Here is a 25927-nt window from a genome sequence, read left to right on the forward strand (position 1 = left end):
CGCCGCCCGCCCGGCCGCGGCCGCGAAGATGGCGGACATTTTGCTTTTGTATGGAGGAGCGCAGGCTGAGGGCGCTGCTGAGATGGAGGAGGGGGAGGAACGGCCCGCGCCCCGCCCCCGGCCCCCCCGCGCCCGCACGCACGCCGCGACCCGGGCTCGGCAGGGCGGGCTGGCCGCAGGCCGCTCCGGGGCGCTCTGCGGTGTGGCTGGTGGGGGCCACGCACAACACACACACTGTGTCTCACAGGGGCTCTCTCTCAAAGATACACACGCAGGTACACTCTGGTCGGGGCTCACACAACACACATGTACACTCTGGTGGGGGCTCACACAGCGCACACACACACACACTCACACACTGTCTCTCTCACAGGGCCTCTCACACACGAACACTCTCTAGTGGGGACTCACACAACACACGCACACTGTCTCTCTCACAAGGGCTTGCACTCATGTCTTGTGGGGACTTGTGCATATGCGAACACGCTCTCAAAGGGGCTCATCCACACATACTCTTGCAGGGTCTCATACACACTCACAGGGCTGATACACACACACACACTTGTGGGGGCTTGTACACACACACTCTCTCTCACAAGGGCTCACATCCACTTGCACTCTCCTGGGGCTTGTGAACACACACATACTTGCACTCTCACGGGGGCTCATGCACACACATGCTCACACTCATGGGGGCTTGTACACATTCACAGGACTGGTACACACACTTTTATGGGGGCTTGTGTGTACACACACACACACACGCGCGCGCGCGTGCGCGCGCACACACACACACACACACACACACACTGTCTTATGGGGGCTTGTATACGCTCTCATATTCTTGTAGGGACTCATGCACATGCACACATGTGCTCACACTCGTGGGGGCTTGTACACACATGTATACTCTCCCTTATTGGGGCTCATGTACACACAGTCTCTTATAGGGGCTTGTACACACATATGCAAACACACATAATCTCTCTCGTGGGGCTCATGTACACGCACGTATACAGTCGTGCTCACAGGTATTCAGAGACTTCTCCCCTCCCCCACAGAGTATTGAAATCATCCTTGATGTTCATGTTGCTTTGCAGAGATAGACACAAATCCTGCCCATGGGTGGGGTGGGGACTTGCAGTGCTGGGCATGGACATAACGGGGGTAGAGTGGGGAAGGTACAGCCTATGTTGACACATGGCTTGAGTTTAGATATGGCAGACCTGGACCATTGTGATTCACAGACAGCCCCTTCTCCTTCCCTTCCTCATCCTCTGTGGGGGTCTCGCTGGTGTGAGCTGCTCAAGATCCTCCTCTTGCCCTCCTCCTTTGTAAAGGGGGTGGAGAGTGTGGTAATGGTCTTGACCTGTTTCCTCTTCTCCCTCTCTTTCTTCCCCTGCATCAAATTCCTCAGGGCAGGGGGCCTGCCATCTTTCCATCCTGTATAGTGCCATAAATGGTGCTTTATAAACCAAAATGTTCTTCTCTGTCTCACATGTTACCTTTTTTTTGTTTGTTTTCTAGATTGTAAGGTCTGCCGTACAGGGATCTCTCATCTCATCCTTTATAAGACATCATGTGTCAAGGATGGCTCTCTATAGATGAGCAGTAATCTGCTCTCCTGACATGCTGCCTCTCTGGGGTCTCTTTAGGGCGTGGCTTTGTTGTTGCTGTTTGACAGATGTGACTTACCTTTTATCCTCTTTGTCCCCCCTTGCTCTCTGTCACTCTTGTCCAGTATTTCCCCTTCAAGTCCCACCACCTCTGCTTTTTGTGCCTGTGTTTAAGCTTGTGAATCTGCTCACAGGGGCCTGTTCAGGTTTTGTTTTTTTTGTAGCACCTAGTGGATTGTTGGGTGCTTCTATCAATAAACAGACATCTCTTCTTTCTCCCACTTTCTTCTTGGGAACTTCCAAGGCAGCTGATGTCTCCTCATATTTAACATCCAGTCATACGTCTCCCTTGCAGAGAAAATGCTACAAGAGTAGCTGTGCACAGGCAGTTCCATTCAAGATGTGAAGAATACTGTGAACTGGTCAATCAATACAGCCATCCCTTGTCAAATTCCCCTTTTTCTCTTATTGTACACTACATACACATTTCCCTGCCCATTGTGATATTGTGTATTGGGAATGGGGGAGGAAGAAAGAATTGGACCCAAGGTTGTGACGTGGGGTATCCCTATGTTTTTCTCCCAAGTCTTAGATTTGCCCCAAGTGTAAGAAAAGAAAGTAGCAACTTTTGTGAGATGCTAAAGGAGTGGCTTTTTCTGTCTAATCTGTGGTGCCCTCTGTCTAATCTGGGTCTTCCTGAACCCCACACACTGTGTGATTCTCTCTTCCTGGTGGCAGTGGCTTCCTAGTGGTAACAGGAACAGACACTTCCTAGGCTTCTGTTCCTCAACTGTGTGGTGTCTGCCAGTCTGTCCTCCCCCCTCCTTACCAAAGCTGGGGATTTTTCCACAGTCCACAGCACTCATCCACTCGTCACTCAGTATAAGTTCTTCCTTTTCCTCTAGTATTAAAACTTTTCTACCCTCAACTTAGGATAAGCTGTAAGGGTTGCTGCCACTTCCGGAGCGGCACTCTGGCATTGTCATTATTGCAAACCTGTACAGATCATAGGGGCCAATTCTATCCAGCTTTCTGGTGCCAATGCAACTGCAGTGAAGCCCTGAGATAAGGGAACAATTACTCCGTTACTTTGGGGAGGCCTTCATGATTGTCCCCTCTCCCCTGCAAAATGTAGTGCATACTCCATTGGCATGGCTACTTCAGTGTGGAAAGTTGGATAGGAGTTGGCCTGTTGCGTAATGGTAAGGGTAATAAGTATCGCTAATTTTTCCTTATTTGGGGTGGTAAACATGGGGAAAAAACACTGCTCTAGCTCCTCCCCCCCCCAAATATCTGCTTTCTGTCCCAGCCTACCTTTGGAATAGAAGAGAAAGGGAATGTTTGCCCTTGGGAACAGTTATAACTTGTTCAAGCAGTATTTAAGAGTCCCCTTTCTATACCCTTTCCTACTTGGTGGTTTCTAATTCACCCAAAAGCAGGCAAAGGATTCATGTTGCTTGGTCTCCATTTTGAGACTCTCAAGGACTCTGAAGAGGCTGCCTTGATATCCTATCTTCCTTTCACACTGCTTCCAGAAAATATGTTCTCTGTGCTCTTGTCAGTCATGCTTCTTCCAGTGGTCAAGAATTTCTGCTTACTGCTGTGTTTATGATACCTACTTCTTTGTTGTTGTTGGTGTCCAAACATACTGGGAATATGTCAACATGACATGTTTCTGGAAGTTTGGAACAAAGGACAAAACTCCTGCTTTTGGGTTATACTTCTGGAGAATCTAGTAGTTAGCTGGGGTGTCACCTGTGTTTCATGGTAACTTTTTAGATTGTTCCTTAATCCTAATGTTGATGCTGATCTAGGAAGAGCCTTTGTTTAGTGCAAAGAGGCAGTCTGAGGAACTCCTGTTTGCTGCTTTGCAAATGAGCCTGAGATTAGTCTTTGCAGTAAGGAGGTAGCAATGGTAGCAGGTCCTCCAAAAACCTGCCTAATATTATGCTGCTTGCTTTCAAAAACTGTTTCATGATCCTTTGCTTTGTCGTTTTTTACAGCCATTTCTATTTCAAGAAGAAATGAGACGTAATGGTTTGCTGAAGGTTACCCATTGAGTTTGAACACGGATCTGAACATAGGTCCAAATGGTGTTTCTTTTTTTTGCTGATTGAAGCTGTGAAATGCGATGCTGCTTTTTCCAGCCACAAAGTTCAAAATGCAATCGGCTCTTTTTTTTCCTTGACACTCAAACATTCTCCTATATTCTGCCCATGTGGTCATCTTTAAGTTCTTGTTTTGTATTAATACTTCAGAGTGAATGAAACTTGGTTTTTAGAGGCTTCCCAGTCAGTCAGTACTTCACAGCCCTCTACAGAAGACATTGAAATACCTCTGTAAAGCACCAGTTCAGTACCTATAAAATTCCCCTTACTCCCACCCAAAAAACACTTTGGGGAAAAATGCAAATCAGATTGGGAATAAATTTGTCCATGACCCTCTGTTGTAAAAGTCCCTATGGACACCAGAATGTTGAAGGGGGAAATGGCAGATGACAGACAGTTGGTTTTATTATGATGACTTCCAAGTACAAACACATTGTTCATAGAAGATGGTAATAACTACGCCTGGAGAAAACTCTGACTTTGGTCCTTCACGCACTTGTTCTGCTAAGGCACTTTAGCAAGAAGAGCATGGGGTGGCTGCTGCCTTTGACAAACATATATATATGATGATAGCTGACCACAGCCATACAAACACCCCTCCTGTGCCCCCTCAAGAAGTACTTACAAGTATTGCTTATTTTGTACCATCTAGGCGTTGCATAGTTTCTCAACCTTTTGCAGAAGTTGCTGTGCCTTTTCAAACCCTTTTCCTCTTTATTTTGAAAGCTTGAGGTCCTTATCCTGCAGGATTCTTGTGTGTTGGATCAGTAGCCTGCAGTGATGCCCCAAACATGAGGTGTAAACAAACTGCCTGCAAAACTCCATTAGCTATTCACGTCACATACAAGGAGGGTAGCCTGAAAGGAAGTGTAAAGGTTTGTGAAAGAAGCCAGTCATTGGGGAGGCAAGGAGAATGATGTGCTGAGGGAAAGAGCTGCACAGAGCCTGGTAGCAAAGTCTGGGTGTTAAGACTTGCACATGGTGGCAAGTAATGCACAAGTTGTATGTCCAAGGCTTCAGAATGATTTTTTTGTTCCCGCTTGCCTGGCCTTCCAAAATCCGCTGCTGCTTTGCTAACTTAAGGGGACTTGCTGGCAGCACTTACTCTGGCGAGTTCCTCCGGATCTGTCATTGGAAAGTTCTTTTAAATCTCTGGTCAGGATGACTTCCTGTTTTTTTCAAAACTGTGTGTATTTTTGCCTGGAAGTGAAGTACATTCCTTTTGTGAGTGACTGCTGAAAGTGGAACATGGTTCCCTTTTTAACACTTCTTGGGCTAAATGGCCTTTTTGTTTGCAGAAGCCCAGCTGTGCTAGGCGACTGGTTCTAGGTGGTGTCTCCCTTGACCTATAAAAGTGTCTACTGCATGGCTTGGCCATCAGGAATATCAGTGGGTGCTGCTGGGTGGAGGACTTTGCATGGGCTGTAGGTTTTGTTTGTGAAGTTAACACTGTTAATCATGTACAGTAGTCCCATCAGTGGTTATGAGACACTGGAGTAATGGAAGTGGAAGGCTAATCCCATGCCGTTTACAATCCAAAATTTAGACTTAACTCCTGCTACTTGGTTAGATTTTTTAGGTTAGTGTTTGGAAGGGCGTTTCTGGTATAGCAAGAGCTCTTCCCCGATTTCAGAGTGTTTCATTCCTAGGCTATTCAGACAACTGGCCAGAAATAAGACTTCTAAAAATAAAACAAGTAGGACAATTGCAGTTTTGGGTTAATAAAAGAAAAGTAAACTGCAGGAATATTTGAGAATAATTGAATAATCAAAAGTCTTGTTAAATATGCTTGTCAATAGAGGTTCATGAATGCTTGCTTACTAGCAGACTTTTATTTGTGCTTGCCATCTCTCCCCCTCTGTTCTTTGGCATTCACCAGGGGCTTGAGGGAGAAAGATACTGTGGTCTTTTAATTCCCGCTGAGATATAGGAGACTGTAAAACAAGACAAGCCTTGCCCACTGTCTCAGAAGGGACTCCTACTGTATCTTGCCTTTTTCAACAATGGTCGCAGAAATGAGACCTCCTGGGAATGGATCTGTGGTGCTTGGTGTTCTGCTTGTCAGAGGGCTGGGGATGCACACCAGGTGTTTTGATGTGTGGATGTCTCTTGATAATTTTTGGGTGTGGGCAAATGGGCTGTATTGCTGTAGAAATGCACTAGGTCTGCTAATTCATTTTGTTGTTGAAAGTGGGGTTAGTGGTGGAGTAGCTCTAGTGACTTAAAATGGTGCATATGCAAACAAACTTGCTGAGTACATGTATTTAAAGTAATTGTGTATGTTCAGAGAGGGCTTTCCCATTGGAGGTGGGGTGGAGCAGACATTATTCACTGGGTAATAGTTGTCCAGACAACCCTGCAGAAATGGGGCTGGGCTGGGCTTGGGGAGCTTCTGCAGAGTTCTTCAGTGTAGATGTTGGACACCTTCAGCATCCTTATTTTGGTCTTGCATTTGTTTTTTTGGTTGTGTGTGTTTTTTATCTGGTTTAAATGCCAGTATCTTAATTGGTCAGAGCACACCTGATCTTGCAACTAGAGAAAGCGCAAGTTGCTGCTGCTGTAGAAGTTGTGTGGTTGCCAACTGGGCACACACAAGGAAGACCAGAACAAAGTGACTGGTCTGTTTCCCTTAACGCGCGTTTCAGAGATGCAGCATTGTGTGTTCTAGCGGAATCTTTCCTCTTCTGTTTTTGGGTGAATCAAAAGTTGGACTGTAGTGATCTGACGTCTGGGCAGTGTGTCTAAGTTCGTCATAGCCAGTGGATCTAGTGCTGGGCAGCTAGTGAATACTGTTGGTGCATGTACTGTGTGTGGTTTAGCTAGACTAATTTGGGATGTGTGTTGCAGCCATGCATCCCCGGTGAATCCATTATCCTATCCTTTTTAGTGGGCCTACATAGGAGTGAAAGTTTTGCCCATCCCTGCAAAAGAAGCCTCAATCTATAGGAAACAACCATCTTCTCTGACTTTCAAAGTTGGGTAGTATGCCAGGAAGTATCAGAGGTCTACCGTGTCTGCTTGCTCTGTTCTAAAGGGTGGGCAGGGGACACAGCAGCCCCTGCATAATGCTGGAGCTACTGGACAGATACACCACTATTGTGAGCTTCTTGTTTAAACAGTCTCTGTATAGAAGGAATACTAGAAAAACTAACCCAGGTCAAGGAAGAGATGGTGAAGCATGAAGGTATTAGCATAGGTGCAATAATTTGGTAATGTGTACCCAGGGTGACCATGCCACCTTTTTCCAGGACGTCCTCTTTTTTTAACCTTGTGTCCTGGAAAAGAACTTAAATGTCCTCCTTTCCCCGGTGAGTGGGTCCCTGCAGGCAGTGCATAGCCTTCTTGTAATTATTATATATAATTTACTACATGTAATATAGTTTTAAATTTAATAAAAATGTAGCATTTAATCACATGAAATCATTATATAAATTTTTCACTATTATTTTGTCATGTCCTGCATCAGTGTTTCTCAAACGTATAGGGAGATTTACTCCCTAAGTAAGTTATTTTTGGGGGGGAGGCAAGGGCAGCAATGCAGTTCCTAGGATCACATTGCTAAGGGGGGGGGGCGAGGGGATGCTTTTACACACACAGGGCTGCAGGAGGTGCGGGGAGCCTTCTGCAGGGCTCCCCGAGGTTTGGAATGTTCAAAAAAAGTGATCCTAAAGCACCTCCTGGAAACTGGAAGTGCTTTGCACTCACTTTTTTTCAATGTTCCAAGTCTCGGGGGAGCCCTGTGGAGGGCTGCATTGGGCTTCCTGCACCTCCTACAGCCTGCTGAAGCTCTGTGAGTAAAAGCACCCCTCCCCCCCTTAGTGATGCAATCCTGGGGATCGCATTGCTGTCCCCCTTCCCCTGCCCTTTAAAAAGGGATGAGGAAACCTTTACATGGTGGGTCACGATCCACCAGTTTGAGAACCACTGTCCTACATTTTGGGGTGCCTTGTCATCTTCTGCGGATATGATATCTGGTCACTCTGTGTGTACCTAAGGCCTTAGGGTGGATGAAGGAAATTGACTTATAACTTATGGGGTGTGCTTGCAGTTAGCTGCCGGAATAACAGGAAGTAGAGACCTTGATTATTCTATGACTGGGTCCTTGTGATGCCCAGTCATAGAATTTTTTTGTTGGCATCCTTCAGTCTTGGAAGACTCTGGTATTGCGCTCTGAATGGTAATTATGGAACAGAGTGTCCTCTCCAGTGTGCGAAACCTGGGTGAAGTAGATATGGAGGATAGACTTTCCCATGCAGCAAATCCCCGCTCTCCACATCGCTGAAATGGTCCAATGGAAAGGCAGAAGCCAATACGGTTGGTTCCAGCAAGGTCGCAGGAGTTGCCAGAACGTGACTGTGTTCAGCCATGAACTGCCTCAGGGACTCCAGCTCCGGATTTTGCCTTGAGGTTGACTCCTGAAGCCTTTTCCATAACTGGATGTAGCCACAAGGCAGTGGAGGTTTGGGATCAGAGTTTTCCTTCTCTCAAATGAGCTGGTTTCTCAGGTTGTCGAGTCCCATCTACCCGGTGGCTGTTTAGTCTCCTCTTACAACAAGTACAGCCAAACTGAGGGCCTATTTTTATCCCTAGCCCCCAGGGGATAGTCATAGAATAATCAAGCAGTATTGCAGATAAGCCTATAGACAGTTTAGATGTAAATAGTGGCTCAAATAGTTTATATAGAACATTGTACTTTTTGAAAGTGTAAGGTACTGTGATATAACTTGCACCAAGAATGCAGACCCTCGGCCCAGAATTCCGCTGGCCAATTTATCCCTCCTGTTGCTGTTCTTGCCTGGCAAAGCACTTGGCATTCAACCACTTGAATACTCTCTGGTGTGGCTCTGCAATACCCAACTTTCCTGTTCTGTGTGTTATCGGCTTTACTTCTGCAAACCAGAGGCAGGAAGCGAATAGCAATTCGTCCTCCTGAACAGGTTTTTCCACTCTGGCGTTAATCTGTCTCCCAAATGGATTTCCAAGTCCGGAATAAGCTTTGAAATGTGACGTGGAAGGCCTGTTCATTACTAGAGGGGCCTGAGTGTTGGTGTGTCCATCTGTTGGACTTGGGATCCCTAAACACTCCAAAAATCAGATGCTGCAGGAATTGGAGAAACCCAGTTTGCTACAAGCCTTTCATTAAAATCCATCTATGAATTTCTTCTGTCATTGCAAGTGCTTTGTTAACTTGCCAAGACAGAACCTGCTGAAGCATTAATATGTTGTTGGCCTGCAGAAACTGAACTTCGGAAAGTATTAAAGCAACTGGACGACAGTTTGGGGGAAAACAGGCAAACTGGCAATCTGCCTATGTCCCATCCCTGCCGCTTGTGTTTTCTGATTTGGTCCATAGTCACGCCTCTGTGGTTATTTTTCTCGGCTGGTAGGAACACTTGATTCTACTTCAGCATCATGAAATTCAAGCCACTGGCAATCAGAAGCTATTGTCAGAGGGGTCTTGCTTTTCTTGTCAGTTGCTGATGCCTAGATGAGACTTTCCAGTAAGAGAACAGCAGGATGTGAAAGACTTAAGACAAATTTGTGCAAGTTTTTTTTTTTTTTTAATAAGGCAAATGCCAATGCTGGAACTCCTCAGATTAGTGGAATGTTCCATGGCCTGCCTCAGTAGTTGTGTGCACCTCTAACTGTCAGGTGACCAGACAATATCCGTGGTTTTGCAAAATACCAGAAGTGGGCAATTACCTGCACTATTTGTGTTTTCTCTGGTTGGTCCTAACCTATTCTGGGTGCCTGCAGATAAGGGGTAACACTAGGATTTGGCCATCTTGTGAGCTTATAGTGTGTTATCACTTCCATCTTGATGTCCTTATGACTGACCCCCTTAGCTGACATCTGATGCCCAGTGGCAAGCAAACAGAATCTTTCTTACACTGTGGAATACTCTGTGACTGTCTTGGGATGCTGTCTGGAGGGATATACAACCACCTGGGTTCCCATTGTTTGACATATTAGGTGTGTGAGAGAGAGAGATGAATACTCAGCCTCGTGACTGAGAAAAAATACTTCACAAAATACAGGCTGTGGAGATGAATTGAAACTTATATCTTCCTGGCAGGTCTTCCTCTCATTTTAGATGTGCCCCTATAAAATCCTCACAGGGGTTGGGGATCCCTGTAAACTATGCAGCATCAGTGATGTTTCTTTGTAGTTTGTAGAAATTGGGGTGGTGGTGGATGTCACAGTGGGTGGCCCTATCTGCGCAAGGACGCTTTCTACCAATCCACTGGAGCACAATGCCTCCTCTTTAAATGCTGCTTGTTGTGCTTCCAGATTGTTGCTAAAGCATTGATTCAGCAACTTTTGAGAGAAACTTTCCTAAGAACCAGCCCTCTGAGAACCATAAATGTGTGCCAAATCGGCAACGCAAGAGTTGGCTGCTTAGAGCAGAGAGCCATTTTTGTTTGCTTGTTGCCCAAATTTATTGCCAGGAAGTGGGTGTGCATCAAGCTGACGTGCTGTGAAATTTGGAACTTAAAAGCAGCTTTTCAGTATAGTGAGTGCTTAGCTGCCTCTGCTTTGTGCCTAGTGTTCTCTCCCCTCTCTTTGTAAAATATACTCATTAAAAAATGTAAGTAAAGATGCAGGCTGCTGTTGGTCAAACTTGTGCAGAGAACACTACTACCCTCTGTCTCTTGCTATCTGAAATGCATCCTAAGTTCTATATACTTTCTCTTGTGATTTAACTTGCTGCCATTGTTGGTCAATGTTGTTTAAACAAAGTAGTTCTTTCTAGAGAAAGTTGCAGTATTTCTTCAGCTGAATCAAGTTCCTGGGTTGTAAGGGTGTGTTCTATTAGTTCTTTCTTTTGCCCATGTGATGGGCTTTTCTTGCATGCAGCCAGGGGTCCTACAGCAGAACCTTCACTGGCATGTTGGAAACAAATTGTAGCACAGAAGACCAAGTCTTGCAAGGTCAGCACGGGCAGGATATATTAACTGACTATGCGTGTTTAAAATGGGATACAAATGTAGTTAAGTATGGATGAGTTTGAGTTGTGGCTGTCTGAGTCTGTGCCACCCATAGTGGTGATCTGCTCTGACTTGCAAAATAGTGCCATGGTATGGAATGGAAAGTTGTTGATTTGGGAGTTGTTTGCAGACGTGATATTTAATGCTGCAGGACCTGTGAAGTCTCAGTGACTCTTGGAAGCTGCTGTCAGAACCTGCCTTGCCTCTTTCAGACTTCAACTTCCATGAAATGTTTGGTGTGACCTTGCTCACCACACATCTACTTAGGCTTAGTTACAATGAAGAATCAGAAATAATTGCAAGGTCTCTCCCTGCCACCATCTCCTTGACTTCCTCTCATTCTGTTGTCTCTGTCAAATTTTTTATTGTGAACTCCTTGGAATAGGAACTTATTCATGCACAGGGTGGCGTGGTACTAATCAAACTAGTCTCATCTTTCAAGCAAACAGCATTTTTATTACATTTCTTCTAGAAATGTAATTTCTAACTAGAAAACTTAAAAGTGTTTTCTTGCCATGGAGGGTCCTTGGTTGTAATTGATCTGCACCTACCCCGGTCCAGTGATAACTTGATCAGTGTGTGACAAAAGCCTGTCTACCCTGCAGTTTCAGAATGGGTTGTCCTGCTAGGTTCACTGCATAGAGTTGAGAAGGAATTCCCCTTTGTAACTGTACAGAAACAAAGTCAGAAGTTGGTTCTTGTATAGGACAGTGTTGAAGGAGAGTACTTGAGGTTGCTCCTGCAAATAGCTGGAAGCATGCATGTCCCCTCCCCACACTAAGGAAAAATGGGAGCATCATCTTGTACTGCATTGTCATTCTGTAGAAAACATGCTGTGCTAAGGCTTGGTTTGCTGGCAATAGGTGTGACTTACTTGACAGATGTTTCTGCCCGGTGAAATTCAGCAGTTGCAGTTAATGGGGCTGGAGGATTAGTAGTGATTCGAAGGTTCTTTAGTTGTTTGATTTTTCTCTGTAAACCGCTTTGTGAACTTTTAGTTGAAAAGCGGTGTATAAATACTGTTATTAATAATAATAATAATAATAATAATAATAATAATAATAATTCACTTTAACAGCTTTGAATGGACCTTGAAACCTCTGCCAGCACTTGAAATGAGGAAAGCATTGGGTGGAAGTGAGAAATGCGGCACTGTGTAGACGAGAATGCTTTGATTGGTGGTTCTGTTCTGCACTTACCTGTGTAACTTTTTCCCCTCTTTCACTCTGCCAGCTGACATACTGACCAGAGCCTTGTGTCCATTTTAGAGTGTGTGGAATGTGTCATTTTGGTTCAGAATCATTGTAAAAGTAACAGCGTGGATTTCTGCTCGCTCACAGGCTGGATGGAAGGAAAATCACGCCACTTTCATGAACGAACTGAAGAACCTGCAAGCGTCAGGGTTGACAACCCTCGGACAGGCTCTTAGATCATCGTTTGATCTGCTAAATCTCAACAGATTAGTGTCTGGGATAGACAACTATGGACAGGTAATGGAGGCTGGCATTTAATTCCCGTGTTAATAACCTCCTAAGCTTTTTCAGGTACTTCTGTTGAAAGAAATTGAGTAGGTGATATGATGAACCCACACACTTGATTATATTTTCTTTTGGTTCTATTGGTTTCTTTTTCATATTTTTATACCACCCTTCCACCAAGGAGTTCAGGGTGATCTACATGGTTCCTTCCCTCCTTTTGTCCTCACAACAGCCCTGTGAGATATAGGTGAGGCTGAGAGAGTGTGACTGTCCCAAGGTTACCCAACTTCATGACTGGGTGGGGATTTGGTCTTCCAGATCTGAGTCCAACTCCTGAACCACTACACAATGGTTCTTAAATTTTTTTTGACTTGTGGCTCCTTTAACCTACTGGGCCACTACTCCCCATTAGGACTTAACATTGTATAGGGCATGGTGGGTTTTTCGCAAGAATTCTGCGGCTCCCCTGGCTGGTTTTCATGGCCCCCCATTAAACCACAGCTCCCAGTTTGGGAACCACTGCACTACACCATCCTGGCTGTTGTTCATGTTCTGTTTTCTTCTTTTCGATTTATAAAGAAAGTAGATTATATGGGAAACTCTTTTGCAAAATAGCCAAAGGCTGGAAAGTTGCCAGTTTCAGCTCTTCTTGAGTTGTCTGTTTGTCACATTGTAAATAGCCAGCAACTAGGCAGGAGACTACAGATGACATCCTCTGCTAGTTGTCTGCAGCTGGGGTGAAGGGAGTTGAGATGCTGACACACTGTACCATGGCATTCTGCAGAACCAGCAGAGGGCCAGAGAAACGGAGCAGAATAGTTCTCCGGCATAATCTGCCAGCCTGTTTTTCCTTTGTTTCAACAATTATGCTGTAACCCTAGCTTGTCATCCATAATCTTCTGATCACCTTGTATCCCTTGAGATCTGTTCTTCTTGGTTCCCTACAGTTCCTTAATAGATAAGGTAAGACCTTTCCTGCCAGGAGACAGAGCAGACATTGGTGTGCTTTCCCAAGAGGTGCATGTTCGAAAGTTCTACACTTTGGTGATGCTGAGCCTTTTTAATTACAGAAGACATGCTCATTTTTGGTATTTTTGTTTTCCCTCTCTAGGGGAGGAACCCTTTCTTCTTAGAGCCATCTATTTTAATTACCATCACAGATGGAAACAAACTGACCAATACAGCTGGGGTTCAAGATGAGGTAAGACATGATACTAAACTTTAGTTTCCAGAATAACTACAGTGAACCTAAAACATCTTGTTCTCAGGAATTGAAATGTGCTATCTTCTAAATGTTCACTGCAGCTGCTAGTGCAGTTTAGAATTAGACTCGCGTAGAATTATTTGTTACATTTTATATCCTGTCTTTCCTAGGGTGCCCAGTGATTCCAGGGTGCCCTTTCAGCATCCCTTTGAGAGAGGTGAGATTAGGAGAGTAACTTGTTCAAGGCTGTGTAATGGTGATCACTGAGCCTATGGACAAGCTAAAATGCTCTGGGCTCTTGTAAAAAAGCAGTGACCAAGGATGGATATGATGGAGGTTTCTAAAATGATTCATGGGGTGAACAGAGTGCGCATAGAGAAGTTCCTTTCCAGTGCTGTTAGAGCTTGGAATCATCCTGTGAAATGGGTTAGCAGGCTGGGCTCAGGGCCATGCAATTAGCTTTGCATGCTATACAAGCTTTAAACTCCCCCATGCCTCTGCATCAAACTTGCCATCATCACTACGCCTGCTTTCCACATCACGTGGTGGCTTTGGGAGGCCATGGCCACCTCCCTCCCCCACCCCAATGTGTCACTGGGATCCATTGGACCTACTGAAGACCATATGTATAAATTAGGAGATTAGATCAGGAGGGGGAAAATATTTATCTACAAAATGCAGAATTTGCTGCTCTGTGGTGTGATGAGGAACACAAGCTTAAATGGCTTTAAAAGAGGATTAGACAAATTGATGGAGGAGTCCATCACTGCCTGTTAATCATGATGATCATGTGGAACCTTCATATGTAGACTGCCTCTTCGGACCACTTGCCTGGGAGGAGACAAGCAGGACAGGGCTATTGCCTTCATAGCCTGCTTATGGCTTTCCAAAAGAATTGACCTGATCCTGCAGGTGTCTTGCAATCTTGAGAATCTTAACCAGAGTTGTGAATCTTAGCAGAAAATGAAACTTTTTCCCATGTGCCTTTTTCCAGTTAAGTGTACCTTTTGCTTTGGTGAAATTGTCTGTTTTTAGCTACACCTTCCTTTGAATTCTCCCCTGCCTGGGAGTGAGCTTACCAAAGAACCATTTCGCTGGGATCAGAGACTGTTTGCCCTTGTGCTGCGCTTGCCTGGAGCCTCTTCAGTGGAACCCGAACAGCTTGGAAGTGTTCCCACAGACGAGTCTGCTATCACGCAGATGTGCGAAGTCACTGGAGGTAGTGGGTTTTTTCTTGCATGTTCTGTGCAAGCCTGAATGTCTGTCTTGGAAATAATGAAGGGTATTAGCGAGTATGCACAAACACAAGAATTTTCTCGAGCTCTTATTCTCATTCATGTGTATATCTGCTGATTGTATTTGCCTGTATGCCCTGGTTGCAGTATTCATAAGTGGTGCTCTTTCCCTGAGTGCTTTTTATTGCCATGCACAGCTCTTTAGCTGTGATATCAGTGCATTTTTTTCAGTTTGCCAAATGCTTAGTTTTTATTAACCTAAGTTGTAATAACATGCCTTCAGAACCTCACTGTCTGTCTACTCTCTCCACTCCAGGGCGCTCTTACTGTGTTCGGACGCAAAGAATGTTGAATCAGTGTTTAGAATCACTAGCTCAGAAAGTTCAGAGTGGTGTTGTCATTAACTTTGAAAAATCAGGACCAGATCCACCCCACATTGGGGAAGGTAAGGTGAACTCTCGATAAGAAAGTTTGATAACGGATGTATCAGATTTTTCATGACAGTGTAGAATTGGTGTGGATTTAGTACAAGGCTGTAGTTTGTGTATGCCTGACTTTTCCTTGAATACCACCTGTCTCTGAAAGAAGGCACATTGTTTGTAAATATTACGCTAGAAATTATTCTTCAACCCAACTGTTGAGAAATTGTGATCTCCAGTCCTCAAGGTAGGGTGCAATGAACACAGGCTTGTAAGGAAACAGTTTGGTGGGCCAAGTGAAAGAGATGTTGTACTCCCTTCTGAAGACCAGTGGAGAAGTGCAGTCCAGAATTTTGGGGCAATTGATGTAAACTCCCCCTTTTCATTTTTCTCACCTCAGAAATTTGGTGAAAACATGAACAGCTTCTTGTTGGAGAAAACATGGCTCATTTCAGTGACTGAATAGGATGTTGAAGTAGTTATTTGGGAAGAACTTACTGTATTTCTGGGGAAGTAATAATATCCCCTCTTACGATATGTCTTTCTGTTCTTTTTGGATTTCAGATGGACTAGTAGATACCACAAGACCCATCAATTCTTTTGGTTCTCAGCCATGGCACAGTTGTCATAAACTTATCTATGTAAGGCCTAACCCAAAAACAGGCGTTCCTGTTGGGCACTGGCCTATCCCAGAATCCTTTTGGCCTGATCAGAATTCACCAACGTTGGTATGTATTAAGGTTTTAAATGACTCTGCATGTATTACTAATGGTAGATGTCTCCTGATATTCAGTTGTCTTAAACTATGTTGTTGGTATGCTGGTATTTATTGTAGGCAGCCTTAAGCTGCTTTGAGTCTCCTAGTAGCAGAAAATGTGGGATACAAAATTGTGTTACAGTCAGTTCTCCTTATCTGTGGATTTCGGTATACGTGGATGCTGATCCCACGGCTGGAGGGCCTCCCGGATGCTTCTGAAAGGCACTCCTAGTTTTTCTGCAAACCAGAAGTGCCTTCCAGTTGTGTCTTGGAGAACTTCAGAGGTACAGGGAGGTTTCATGCGGCCTCCCCGTGCCTCAGAAGTTCTCCTGGATACTTCAAAAAGACCCTTCTGGTTTGCCACCCCCTGGTATGGATTTCATTATCTGAGGTATTTGGTATCCACAGGGGGGTCCTGGAATGGACCCCTGCAGATACAGATGGCTCACTGTATTTAGAGTGACCTAGGGAGTTCCAACTTGGATACAAATCTTGGCACTGTTGGAAGATAACTGGATGATGCTAGATATACCACCATCTCCTAACGAGAGGCTACTATGATCTAGCTTCCAGAGAGGTTTTAAGAATGATCGTTTCATATCAATTAACATATTCTGAATATTTAGGGAAAGTGCTGGATAGGTACAAAGTTGATGTACTGTGCTTTCTTGTAACTCTTGATGCCTCCTAAAAAGGGATTCCACTTGGAGAAGTGTGGTCTTGAGAGTGTCTCCCTTGGCATGTTGAAACATCATAGCTGCCACCAAAGTTAGAGTTGATTCCATGCAGCTCATGACCTCTGTTTGCTTCCTTCCCAGCCTCCCCGCACAGCCCATCCAGTGGTGAGGTTCTCCTGCGTGGATTGTGAGCCCATGGTTATTGACAAGCTCCCTTTTGACAAGTATGAGCTTGAGCCATCACCCTTAACGCAATACATCTTGGAGCGGAAGTCGCCTCATGCATGCTGGCAGGTATTTGCTTGATTTTTGCAACAGATGCACAGCGAGAACTGAAGAGACTTGGATGCCACCTTGAGTATTCTGCTGACTGCTGCAGCTTTAGGCTGTAAGACTGGGCATGTTGCTTAAGTTGGAGCCACCATGTGCTTTAATCTGCAGCAGGGAAGGATGACTGCCCTACGTGGTGATGCCATCCATCTGTCATTTACTAGGAGCAGCCACATGCTTTCAGTATTTTATACATTTTTGAAAAATTCTTAACTGAACTTTTAAAATTTCCTTTAGTAAAATGGTGAAGTTTGCATTTGTGTGGCCAACTAGAAAGGCATGCTTTGAGAATTGGTTGGCTGGCTATCAAAGAATAAGTATAAATGTGTTTCCAGTATGTTTGGAGGGGCTTGGGCTGAGAAGCTCCATGAGAGGGCAGCCTGGCTCAACCATGAAGCTGCAGTTGCACTATCTCTTTGAACCAGTGCTTTCTAAACTGTGGCCCGCAGGCCAGATCTGATGCCTGTGCCAATACCTCCCCCACATGATCGAAGCTTAAGCTTAAGAAGGTGGGGAGTCTCTCACCTTCTCGCCCAAACCTTGCGCTGGCTGGCCAGCTGCTTCCATGTTCTGTTCCCTCAGCAGGCTTTGCACCTGGAATTCCAGGCAGGTGTGACTGGTTGGTGCAAAGTTTGGGGGAGATCGGGTGCGAAGAGGAGTAGCTCAGCTGCAGAGCTGAATGCTCTGGTTGCGCCGGGGAGGCTGTGTTTGGTGTGCATCAGTCTCTAGTTTGAAGACCACTACTTTAGACAACAGGTGGACAAAATGTGGACTGTGAATCGTGCAGGGCCTGTGCTATGTCCACCCGTGTGTGCAAGAGAGCAAATTATTGTTTCATAGCTTGACTGGAGAGCATGTCCCACTTTAAGCCATTTTTGCCCGGCCCACAGGTGTACACATTTGGTCCGTTGTGTATATGCAACAATGCAGGAATGGTTTAAAAAAACCAAAACTATTCCATTAGGTCTTTAGCTTTTAGCTTTTCCTCTTTTAAAAGTGAAATAGGAGCTCAGCTGTCCTTGGTGTGTAAATCTTGCCTCCTCCTTTCCTTTTCTCAGGTCTTTGTGAGCAGCAGTGGAAAATACAGTGAGCTCGGCCATCCATTTGGGTACTTAAAGGCCAGCACCACTCTGACGTGTGTCAATCTCTTTGTGATGCCTTACAACTATCCCGTTCTACTTCCCTTGCTAGGTAAGCAGTGAGCAGCCATGCGGCACAGTAGATTAGAAAATGTGTGTGTCTGTCTGTGTTGTCAGTACATGTGTGTTTGGCCAGCCGTTTTCTTAAACGGGACGGAAGACCCGAGAGTCTAGACTGTTGCAAATGGCTCCGTTGGGAGAAGAGGATTTTTACACCCCCTCTCCCTTTTTTTCTCTGCAGCAGAGGAGGAGAGCCAACCTGCTGCCAGTGCATGTTTGATGCTGCTCACCTCCTAGACTCGTAGCTTCTTAATTGGAGTAAGGTTCAACCTCCATTCTTTTCCCTCTTTCAGGATGTGATGTCTGCATATTCTTGCAGCAGCTTGTGTGGCCCCTGTTTTTTTATTTTTTGTTTCAAGAACTTGGGCTTAATGTTCCAAGGGGTATGTGGGGGAGAAGGAAGCCCACAGGTGACTAGAGCCTTGATGCAATTTGGGGGGACCTGCTTTCCCCCACTTTTGTAGGAAATGGGTACCTCTGTGGATTTGATTCCCACACAGATTTACTTTACCGTAAGTAAAGTATATCTGACTTTTGCCTGTCATCTCAATCTAGGAAGATCCCCAGGTTGGTTTATGGTGCTACATTAAAGGCTTTTGCACTCAAAGCAGAATAGTTGACTCTTTATTATAAAAATATTAATATTGCCCAAGGGGTAGACTCTTGGTTTGGGTTCAGAGCTCTGAGTTGTAGCACCACTGGACGGCCTTGGGCAAGTTGTGTGCTCTCTGCTCCCTATTGAGAATACGAATTGCCAACTGTATGGGATTGTCATGGCGAGGTTGGCTGCAATGAAGATCTTAAAATACATGCACATTAAAAACACCATAGGAATAACTTGGCATGCCTAGTTGCCCTGGTGTTCGCTGACTTTATCGTAGATTCTGCTTGTTAACCATAAGCATTGTGTAGGTGGTCTCTGACGTGATTTCTTCTACATCTTGTGGAAAGAGACACGTCAGCTTTGCATGCATTTGTCTAGCAACCAAAGAGCACTTTTGTGTTCTTAATCTTCCTTCCTCGTTTTCACATGAAGCCTACATGTGTGGGACTGTCTGTCAAAAACTCTAGTAGCCTGTGGCCAGTGTGCTCCCTCTGGTATCCCTGTTTATCTCCCTTCGCCCTCTTCCATTTTTTTTAAACACCCAAGACTTGTAGTTCAGAAGTGAACGTTCAAGTCCTGATTAGGACCTGCTAACTGTATTACAAGATTTCTGGCTCTACTCTTTCCTGCTGCCACTTGCTTCCTTGTTAGAAAACAAATGTGAGGTGGATTCCTCTTCAAGATCCGTACTCCTACTCGTGCATTCTTTGCAGGCCTTAATTTTTCAGTCCAGCTGACTTATGGTACTGCAGTGGTAGGGTGGAGTCCAGACTGCACAAGTCACAGGCAAGATGTTCACTGTATAATTAGATTGCTGTAGGAACACAGGGATGATGAATAGAAGCGCACGTGTCCTGAGCTACTTCCTGTCTCTGTGTAGGAGTATATTTAATCCTACAGCTATCCTTCCTGGGTGTCTTCCTGAACAAGTCAATCTCTTGGGGCCCACTTACTTCTCTGGATCAAAGTGGCTTTAGGATTTGTGAAAATCTGGCTTGAGGATCTGTGGATATACCTGAGGCGTGTGCATTTCTAACAAGCTAGTCTGTGGTAGACTGGCTGTCTGAGTAGGAGGTTTTTGGAGGACAGTTGAAGATGACCCCATTCTGTTTCACACAGTTTTACATCAAGCTGCTTGTTCTTTAGTACAGCTGTTGGTTTGCCGGTGTGTTAATCTGAGTCTGAGATACCAAGAGATTGGGAATCCTCTCTGCCACATTCCCTTGCAAATTTTTTTTTTTGACAAGTATATAGGAAGGGGCTCATGTTGGAGGAAGTTCTGGTGTTATCTGTAAGGGCCCTCCCTCAGTCACCAGATCCTGTTCTTTCGAATAATTTTTGGCAGCTCCTTGCAGTAAGCAATTTGAAGTTATTTGTCTGTCCTATCTAGGAATAAGACACACACAGGAGGCCAAGTTTCTAAACAGCCTTGCATATAATATTTCTAGTTCTCCTCCCTCTGTTTCCCTCCTCTGAAGCTCTTGAGATTGTGAAGCCCTGCGGGCCTGACCATGAGGCAAGGTAGAGGGTTGCATCAACAGCAGATTGCAAGGAATCTGGAGGCAGCAAGGGGTTGGGGGTCTAACTGAGGTTGTACTTTGCCCCAAGTCTGCCTCTATGTACTCCCTGTAGCCTGCTGCAGATGCAAGCTGCAACAATTTGCTTCCTGCTCACCCAAGCAAGAAGCAAAGCCTCCTTGCTTGCTTCTCTGCAGTTTCCTTAAGGTTTCCAATTTTATTTACAGGGGCCGTGGAAACAAAGGAGCTCCTTTAGTCACACCGTCCCTTAAAATAAAACTGGGAGTCTTGCACTTCCAGGTTTGACAAAACTGTATGGCAGGGAGTTTGTTTTTCTTTTCTAGAGTGCTGTGGCAGAAGTGGCAGCTGTGCTGTGGGCCTTGTGCCCCTTCACTACACAAGACTGCATTGCTTGTTTAGTGAAGTGGCACAAGGAGTGAGCTGGCCTCTAGGATAAGAAAGAGACTGGGCTGTTTGGGTTGAAATAAACATTATGCAGATCTTCAATCAAATTGGATTTAGAAAGGGGGGGGGGAGATAAAATGGCACTTGGAAAGCAGCAGACAATTTAAAACCAATATTTTAAAAACCTGGGAAAATCTAAAGTTGTTTAGAATCAAAAGAATAACAGTGTAGGTGGCCAGGCGAGCCTCTTGGGGAGGAGATTCCAAAAAATAGGGTGTCATCACTGAGAAGGCCCTGTCCCTGGTTACCACCTGCCTTGACTGTTATGGGCTTCAGAAGTGACAAAGTAGTTGTTCTTGGTTTGTTAAAATGTGATTGCTGTGATGTAAATCCCTCTTGTAGCCTATAGATGCTACCACTGTGCCTGTAAGTCAAAGCGAATGAGGAAGTCTGAAAGGGGATCTGTTACTGGAAGCACAAATACCTCTTGGATCTCGATTAGGGGGTGATCCCTGTGGAGCAAGATGTAGGTGGGATACTCTGCCTGCAGTGTTGTACGCATTTTTGTGACTTGTTGTGACTTGAACTGTTTCTCCTCTTTGCAGATGACTTGTTTAAGGTTCACAAACTTAAGCCAAACCTGAAGTGGCGACAAGCTTTGGACAACTACTTAAAAACCATGCCTCCCTATTATTTACTGGTATGTACCTGTCCATTTGATGGGCCTCATTGTCCTTGGCAGAACAATTTTCGCAAAAAAGATTCATGCACCAGGATTCAGAAGTCCTTGATGCTTAGAACTTTGGAATGACTTAAATATTCTTTGACTTGCTGTCTAGCACAAATCTGATTCTTATGTGCTTAAATGTCTTCCCTCCTCCTGGTTAGTCAACTGCAGATTTTTGTGCTGCTGTTATTAATGTGGGCAAGTTCCTAGCATCCTTTCCTGCCCTGATGACAGCAGCGAACAATAGAACTCACTGGGCCAGGCTGGGGAGGGGAGGGGATAGCTGGGTGGAAGTGACATGTCCTAAGTTACCTGCATAGCTTGAGCCAGATGCCGCAGTATGGACTTGCATCATCCCGGCATTCAGGGTCTCGCACTCTTGTGCAGAAATGGCCGGCGGTGCCAAGCTGGTTACGTGGTCTGATTTCCACTGCAAGCCGGCAAAACCACCCGACGGTGCCACTTGAATCCTCGCTTCCAAAAGCTGCCAAGCTGGAGCATCAACTCTGCTATGCCCTAGCTTCATGTACACTGATCTGTGAGATCTTTTTTAACTAAAACTTTTTATTAAAAAAAAAAACAAAAAAACACCCAGATTGATTCTCTTCTTACTCTTGTGTATTTTGTTTTCCTTATAGCCATTAAAGAAAGCCCTAAGGATGATGGGAGCTCCAAATCTGATATCAGATAATTTAGATTGTGGACTTAGTTACAGTGTTATCTCTTACCTTAAAAAACTCAGCCAACAGGTAGTATCGACAAAACCTTTGTAATTAGAAGTAACTTGATTTTTTTAGTGTGTGTTGCTCTGGTTATATAAATCGCCTAAGGAATGTATCCCTCTTTTTTCTTTTTTGTTTGTGAGATGGCTAAAGACCTGCTCATGTTCCTGTTTTCTGACAGGTGGGATGGGGTTTTAGAACACGTAATGGCAAGGTTAAAGGGTCAGCGACCTGGCTAAGTTTCAGTTGAACACTGCTGCCATTGAGCCGTCATTGGTTTTGCGAACTATTTAAAATAGCAGCAGCAATCCATGCCACTGGTGGCCAAAAGCAACACTTCTCTAGGAAAAAGTGTTCCTATAGCAGTATTTAAAACGCAGCACTGAGAAACAATTATTCTTTCCCCTTAGTTAAATTTATACAGGGTGTGTATGAAATTGTACACTGTTGCTGAGCTTTAGATCAGAGTTGTGTGGAGTAAAGCAAATATTCAGCCTGGTCTACACATGCTGCAGAATGAGAATGAAGTGGTAGACTCTTGAGATGGTGGGATAGACGTGACTTAAGGGAGTGCATAAAAATGGCAGCTTCAAGTTGCAGTCTGAACAGGGACATACTGCAAGTAGGAAGGTAGCACAGGAGGGAAAGTCTGGATCAGCACCACTTGTGCTGCTGTACACATCTACTTGGAAGAGCATGCTTGGATAGAAGAGCATTAAAAACAGTATTGCCATTCACCTGCATTCTGAGGTTGTCCAGTCCTGTTTACTACTTTATTGTGCTGCATGTAATTACGGTTGAAGTATCCGCAGTATGACATAAGTTTTACCTTGCAAAGAAGGGGAGTAGAAGAGGTCCAGTCAACATTATGTTCTGGTATCTTCCTTTTCCCCCATCCACCTTCCTTCACATGGCTTTTTCCACTGCTCTTAGTAATGGCTTGAAATGGGTCTCTACTCAAGCATGCATATTGGGAATGGGGCACGTAAGCAAGCGCACCTGTTTAGGCAACAGTTTGCTGTGATTTAGGCACCTTCTTTTTCCCTTTTTTATTGGTTTGGAGAAGTTGCCTAAGCATCTTGCTTCTATTTTCTAGAGGTAGCTATTATTAAACAGAATCTCTGAAAAGCTAAGGTAGAAAAATATCAAAGCAAGATTCCAAAAGCAATGGTGTTGATGCAGGTGCAAGTCCTGTTGAAATAGCGAGGGCTGAAGCACCCTGATCTCATTGGCTCTTCAGTGGGATCAGATAGCCATTTCTGCATGCTTTACTAGGTCTGGAATACAACCACTGGAATGCTTTGAGAGGAGTTACTTTTGGACTTACTGGTGGTGAATTCAAAATGTGGCGTTGGCGTCTTTTGTCCTTTTGTAGAACTTGATCAAGACACTGAATTCAGTGAACTGAAGTATGAAAAAAAAACTGAATTCAGTGAACAGTATGTAAAATGGATTTTGGAACGCTGGATAATTCAGTTTTTCCAAGTGGGAAGATGCATTACTGATATGCAATAAGAGCTGTAAATGTCACATTCTGAGTGACTTCTACAGTGATGTGCTTCTTATTTTGCCAATTAGATTAAAACAGTTTCTCAGCACTAGAGGCAGGAGACAGTGTGCTATTTTAGGCACAGTCAGTGGGGTTTTGCTGGTTTTTGTGGATCAGAAGGGTCCAATGCCATATCAAAAGCTGTTGCTGGTGCATGGAACTGGTCATGCTGTTAGTGGAATTGTGGCTTTGGCTGAAAATCTTGAATCCTCCAATTGTCCCTTAGACAAACTGCGTTCACGTAAACATAGTGTGCAGGTTTTTGAGTTGCGCATTTCTTCCAAGAGCAGCATGAAAAATGACCTGATGTGACTCCAAAGCTTGCACAGTCTTACGATCAGATGATCATCCTGAATATGATGGTGCTGTAGTTGTCTGCTTTGAATCTTTCATGAAGACCAGTGTCACAAAATTCTTGGTCTCATTCAAGTGTAGAAGAGCAGGCTTTGGCTACCTTTTGATGTAGCAGGATAATTTTGTTATGCTAGAAATGTCTACATTGTCCTTCACTTCCCTTAAGGTGCTTTATGATTCTGTTTTAGACCAAAATCGAGTCAGAGCGGATCATAGGGTCAGTGGGGAAGAAAGCACCTCAGGAGACGGGCATTAAGGTGAAAAATCATTCCAGTGGCCTCTCCCTGATCCAGAGCAGGGATTTCAAACAGCTGCTTCAAGGGATCTCGGGCGAATCCCCCCTGAGACTGCCGGAGATGAACGTGAAGGAATTTGCAGGCTTCCACATAGGACTCCTCAACAAGGTGACTTGGATGGTGCAGCAAACTGCTTATTGTTCATCCTCACAGTTTTCATTTCTTAGCGTGGCACTTGCAAAGAGCAGGTAGACATGAAAGGGCTTTCTTGTGGCTTTGCTTGTGGTGTAGCCAAATTATGACTTCGCTCTAACTTGAGTGCTGGTGATAGTGTCCAATACAGTAAAGCAGTGTTTCTCAAACTGTGGGTTGGGACCCACTAGGTGGGTCATGAGCCAATTTCAAGTGGGTCCCCATTCATTTCAATATTTCATTTTTAATATATTAGACTTGATGCTACCCTGGTATGTGACTGCATTTGGGGAAATGTTACAGACCTGTACCTTTAACAAGCTACTGTGTATATTTTTTTAACAATGATAGTCAATGGGACTTTCTCCTGGGTAAGTGTGAATAGGATTGCAACTTAGGATTGTTAAAACGTTTCCTGCTTGATGATGCCACTTCTGGTCATGACATCACTTCCGGTGGGTCATGACAGAGTCTCATTCTAAAAAGCGGGTCCTGGTGCTAAATATGTGAGAGCCACGGTAATGAAATGAGGCCAAGGCCCACTTGGTTGCCCCCACTGGTCATCCAAGCAAAAAGTTTGCCTAAGGGGGACTTGGAATTAAGGAAGGTTGTTTTTTCTCAGGTTTCAGAGCTGGATCTCTCAGCTGGCCACAGTTTTGATCTTTTGAACAACAGCCTGTGCTGAGCTGCTTTCTCTGCTGCTGAAGCTTGGGACTTGCTGGGTGTGTGTTTCTGTTAGAAATATTTCTGTAACACTTTTCTCACAGGTTCAAAGTGGTTTACATAAAAATAAAGAGATAAAAACAAACTGAGCCATAGTAGCATCACACTAGAGAAACAGCCCCAGAAAATCAGCACATAAGAACAGCCCCACTGGATCAGGCCATAGGCCCATCTAGCCCAGCTTCCTGTATCTCACAGCGGCCCACCAAATGCCCCAGGGAGCACACCAGATAACAAGAAACCTCATCCTGGTGCCCTCCCTTGCATCTGGCATTCTAACATAACCCATTTTTAAAATCAGGAGGTTGTGCATACACATCATGGCTTGTACCCCATAATGGATTTTTCCTCCAGAAACTTGTCCAATCCCCTTTTAAAGGTGTCTAGGCTAGACGCCAGCACCACATCCTGTGGCAAGGAGTTCCACAGACCGACTACACGCTGAGTAAAGAAATATTTTCTTTTGTCTGTCCTAACCCGCCCAACACTCAATTTTAGTGGATGTCCCCTGGTTCTGGTGTTATGTGAGAGTGTAAAGAGCATCTCCCTATCCACTCTGTCCATCCCCTGCATAATTTTGTATGTCTCAATCATGTCCCCCCTCAGGCGTCTCTTTTCTAGGCTGAAGAGGCCCAAACGCCGTAGCCTTTCCTCATAAGGAAGGTGCCCCAGCCCCGTAATCATCTTAGTCACTCTCTTTTGCACCTTTTCCATTTCCACTATGTCTTTTTTGAGATGTGGTGACCAGAACTGGACACAATACTCAGGTGTGGCCTTACCATCGATTTGTACAACGGCATTATAATACTAGCCGTTTTGTTCTCAATACCCTTCCTAATGATCCCAAGCATAGAATTGGCCTTCTTCACTGCCGCCGCACATTGGG

At 44.7% G+C, this 25927-nt stretch overlaps 1 protein-coding gene across 3 annotated transcripts in view; it reads left to right on the top strand.

Annotated features, from left to right (window-relative positions):
- Nucleotides 1-25927, top strand: part of LOC136663007 (integrator complex subunit 6-like) — a 33308-nt gene that overhangs the window by 434 nt on the left and 6947 nt on the right. For 2 of the 3 annotated variants that reach the window (XR_010795002.1, XM_066639871.1), the window contains exons 3-12: nt 12054-12203; nt 13303-13392; nt 14431-14614; nt 14947-15075; nt 15614-15777; nt 16625-16777; nt 17872-18004; nt 21144-21238; nt 21904-22014; nt 24079-24294. Coding sequence is in view for 1 of the 3 variants with exons in the window: in XM_066639871.1 (XP_066495968.1) it covers nt 12054-12203; nt 13303-13392; nt 14431-14614; nt 14947-15075; nt 15614-15777; nt 16625-16777; nt 17872-18004; nt 21144-21238; nt 21904-22014; nt 24079-24294 (1425 nt within the window). In the remaining 2 variants the exon portion in view is untranslated. The remainder of the gene's footprint in view (nt 1-12053; nt 12204-13302; nt 13393-14430; nt 14615-14946; nt 15076-15613; nt 15778-16624; nt 16778-17871; nt 18005-21143; nt 21239-21903; nt 22015-24078; nt 24295-25927) is intronic. The other variant, XR_010795003.1, reaches the window with a different exon arrangement.

The sequence above is a fragment of the Tiliqua scincoides genome, chromosome 12, assembly GCF_035046505.1.
Source record: "Tiliqua scincoides isolate rTilSci1 chromosome 12, rTilSci1.hap2, whole genome shotgun sequence".
Classification (NCBI taxonomy): Eukaryota; Metazoa; Chordata; class Lepidosauria; order Squamata; family Scincidae; genus Tiliqua; species Tiliqua scincoides.